A 3,027-nucleotide genomic window follows, 5' to 3' on the forward strand; every position below is an offset into this window, starting at 1 on the left:
TGTGGTTTGTGCTTAAGGCCTTTTATTTATTACCACCCCATCCTTTCTCCCATTCAAGGCAAATTTACACTCTAAGTAGCTACAGATGCTTTTCCTGGGAATAAGACCACCAGCTTAATCACGAAAAGGATTTCCTTATTACATGATGAGATGCACAGGATATTAGACTGATTTCAGAAAAATAAAATACTAAAACAATGACGCCAGGAGACCGTTCTTGCAGAAAAACAGAAGGCTTTGGTAGTGACACAGCAAAAGCTCTTCGTATCAAGGAGAGAAGCCAGAGCAGGGGTTCTCAAAAGCGTTTTGCTCAGGATCTGTAGTGTTTTGACATCATATCCTGTGAAACAGAACAGGATCTAGCCCATGGTTTCTTTCCTAAACCTTTGGGACTAAGAAAAGGGAGTAAAGGACTAGGCTAATTTACACTGCATAACTTATATATACAATTTCTGTGTATAAATAAAAAATACACAGAGCAACAATTTACAATGTGTTTTTCTTGGGAACTCATATAATGAACAGTCGGCTAAATTTACCAGCGTACACCATGATCTCCCTCATAGTTTTGGTGAAAGAAAGCGTGAAGTCTAGTGCCCTGTGCTGCTCAGAATGAGAAACAAATCCACACAATCATAAATAAAGACATCATTTCAGGAAGAAAATACTCAGCTTGTTTCAGCTACCATTAAAAAAAAGTCTTTAAATAAATTAAAGAAATACAGAGCTCCACTGCATCATTAGATTCTCGGTTGTTTAAAAGGCACCAGACAAGTGCATCCTGAATGAAAAATAATAAATACAGCACAAAGCGTCACCACCAAACAAACCTAAAAACACACTCACATCCTACATCGTGAAAATATGCCCCGACGTTACCCATAAATCAAAAGAAAGAAGAAATTATATTTTGCATAATAAAAATCAAGCCCATTTTAGAGAATTTTTTTTATAATTGTTGCCATGTTCATGAGAATTAAAGACATTTTCCTTCAAAATTCTTGTTACGTTCAAAACTTTTACTTCTGAATGTCATTTTCATTGTTTTAAATGGCGATTTGCTTTACTGTAATCATTTGAATTACATAAAAAATTACTATAATGCAAAGCCATGCATTATTTCTTCACATCGGCAGCGGAAAACAAAATACTACCATGATGTATAATTGTCAGTTATTATTAAATATATTTGTTTGCATTACAGTAATGAGTAATGGAGGTTTGAAATTAACTTAATGAAAATAATCACAATGCTGATATGAATGGTCCTCCATTACAGGCTGGCTTTATTTATGCTCATGCGAAATATCATTTCTGGTTGATTTCTGGGTTAGTTTCCCCCACACACGCATTCAAACTAAACATAGACTAAATCCCGCCCCTGTTCTGGCCCCAAGCCCTTCGACGGCTTGACCGACTCGTCCTCCTCCCCGTCATAATCCTCGCACTCGATGGGCTTGGGACAGCTGTACGGGTGGCCGTTATCGTCGAAGAAGCGGCGGAAGGTGAACTCGTAGAAGGCGTGCTCTGGGTGCTTGCCGTTCTTGAACCAGCGGTTGAGCGTGTCGTTGTGGTTGCCGTCAGCGTCGTTGCTCCAGAGTTTGTCGGGGTCAACGGGGTCAAAGTTGGAGGTGTCAGTGCAGTGTGTGATTTTGGGGATGTAAGGCGCATGCTGTTGCTGCCGCAGGTCTGTGGAGAAGTCGATGCTTCTGAAGAAGGGATGGGCTTTAATCTCATCGGCTCCGTTTTTCCCAAGCCGGTCTTCCGGGCCACGGCAGAGCTTCAGGATCAGGTCGGTGGCCTCCGGACTCAGCTTGGCCTGCAGGGGGATGTGTAGGGCCGTCTGCCAGTTTATCACCTGAGAAGGACACACAAACACACAGCAAGATGATTAAACTCTGTGTGTAGCTAGCATAGAGCTGATAACTGCACTAAGCCAAGTAAATCAACAGATGCTGTCAGTCAGTGTCGACTCTGCTCGTTAATGCTGCACACAGTGGTGGCCAAAATTGTTGGAACACTTGGCATATTTAAGAGGTTTCAGTTGTTTTTGTTGAATTGGCCATTACAATATCTGCTGGAACGTTGAAAATGATGGACTGGCCCCCTCAAAGTCCAAACCTCAACCCCATCAAGCAAATTTGGGGCGAGTTGGAAAATAAACTGGACAGATCTATTGTACATTCAAAGGAAGGCCTTTGGCTTGAGTTGCAGAAGGCATGGGATAACATTAGTGTTGAAGTTCTCAGGAAATACTGTATATTGACACTATGCCAGAGAGATGTAAGGGTGTGCCGTGCGATATTGACAAAAAATAATCTCTCGATTTTATTGATAACGATTAGACTATTTGCTAAGTGTGTTATTGTGTTGGTATCTTTAGGACTGCTGTAGACAGCTGACTCCTAGAGTTTTTGTTATTCTTCATATTCTGTGTGGTGGTCAGTTCACACGGATAGTAATTAATCTTTTCCAATAAGTACATTTTTTTATTGAGTTTATTGATTTTTACAGTTTATAAGCATTTTTACCTTTATAAAGCCATTTTTTCTAAAAGTGTCCATTAATTTTTGCGTCAAATTCTTACATTTAATCAGTGAATTAGAATAATAAGACATTTGGGCTGTTACCAAGCAAATGAAATCAGTATCAACAAAATTCATCTTTGCAATGCAGAGGAAACACAGAAGCTGCATCTGCAGTGGCATTTAGATGTGTTTACACACCGTTTAATGCAGGATGCTTTTAAACTGCAGTTACAAATGCATAACACTTTGATCTATAAAACATAAAATGTTAAATACTAATATTTAAAGCAGCACTATGTGACTTTTGGCGCTCTAGCACATCCCGCGGAAGAACATTCCAACCAGAGCTACTTCTCTAAGTTTATGTCTCTGGCGATTCACGCAGGTATGTGTTACTCCACAGCGGTGACTTATTTAAATGATAAAAAGATACTTAATTTAAAATTGAAACTAAAACCGCCAGTAGGTGGCAGCAAGTCACTGTTAATAAGTGAGTCAT

General features: G+C 39.6%; 1 protein-coding gene across 1 annotated transcript in view; it reads right to left on the minus strand.

Annotated features, from left to right (window-relative positions):
- The window catches only part of LOC107660506 (serine/threonine-protein kinase LATS1-like), a 17,268-nt gene continuing 14,241 nt past the window's right edge, over window positions 1-3,027 (minus strand). Inside the window, exon 8 of the mRNA XM_016449823.1 lies at window positions 1-1,858. Within this exon, the coding sequence (XP_016305309.1) occupies window positions 1,358-1,858 (501 nt within the window). The 3' untranslated portion in view covers window positions 1-1,357. The remainder of the gene's footprint in view (window positions 1,859-3,027) is intronic.

Source organism: Sinocyclocheilus anshuiensis, unplaced genomic scaffold (genome assembly GCF_001515605.1).
Source record: "Sinocyclocheilus anshuiensis isolate Anshui unplaced genomic scaffold, SAMN03320099.WGS_v1.1 scaffold659, whole genome shotgun sequence".
NCBI classification, from domain to species: domain Eukaryota; kingdom Metazoa; phylum Chordata; class Actinopteri; order Cypriniformes; family Cyprinidae; genus Sinocyclocheilus; species Sinocyclocheilus anshuiensis.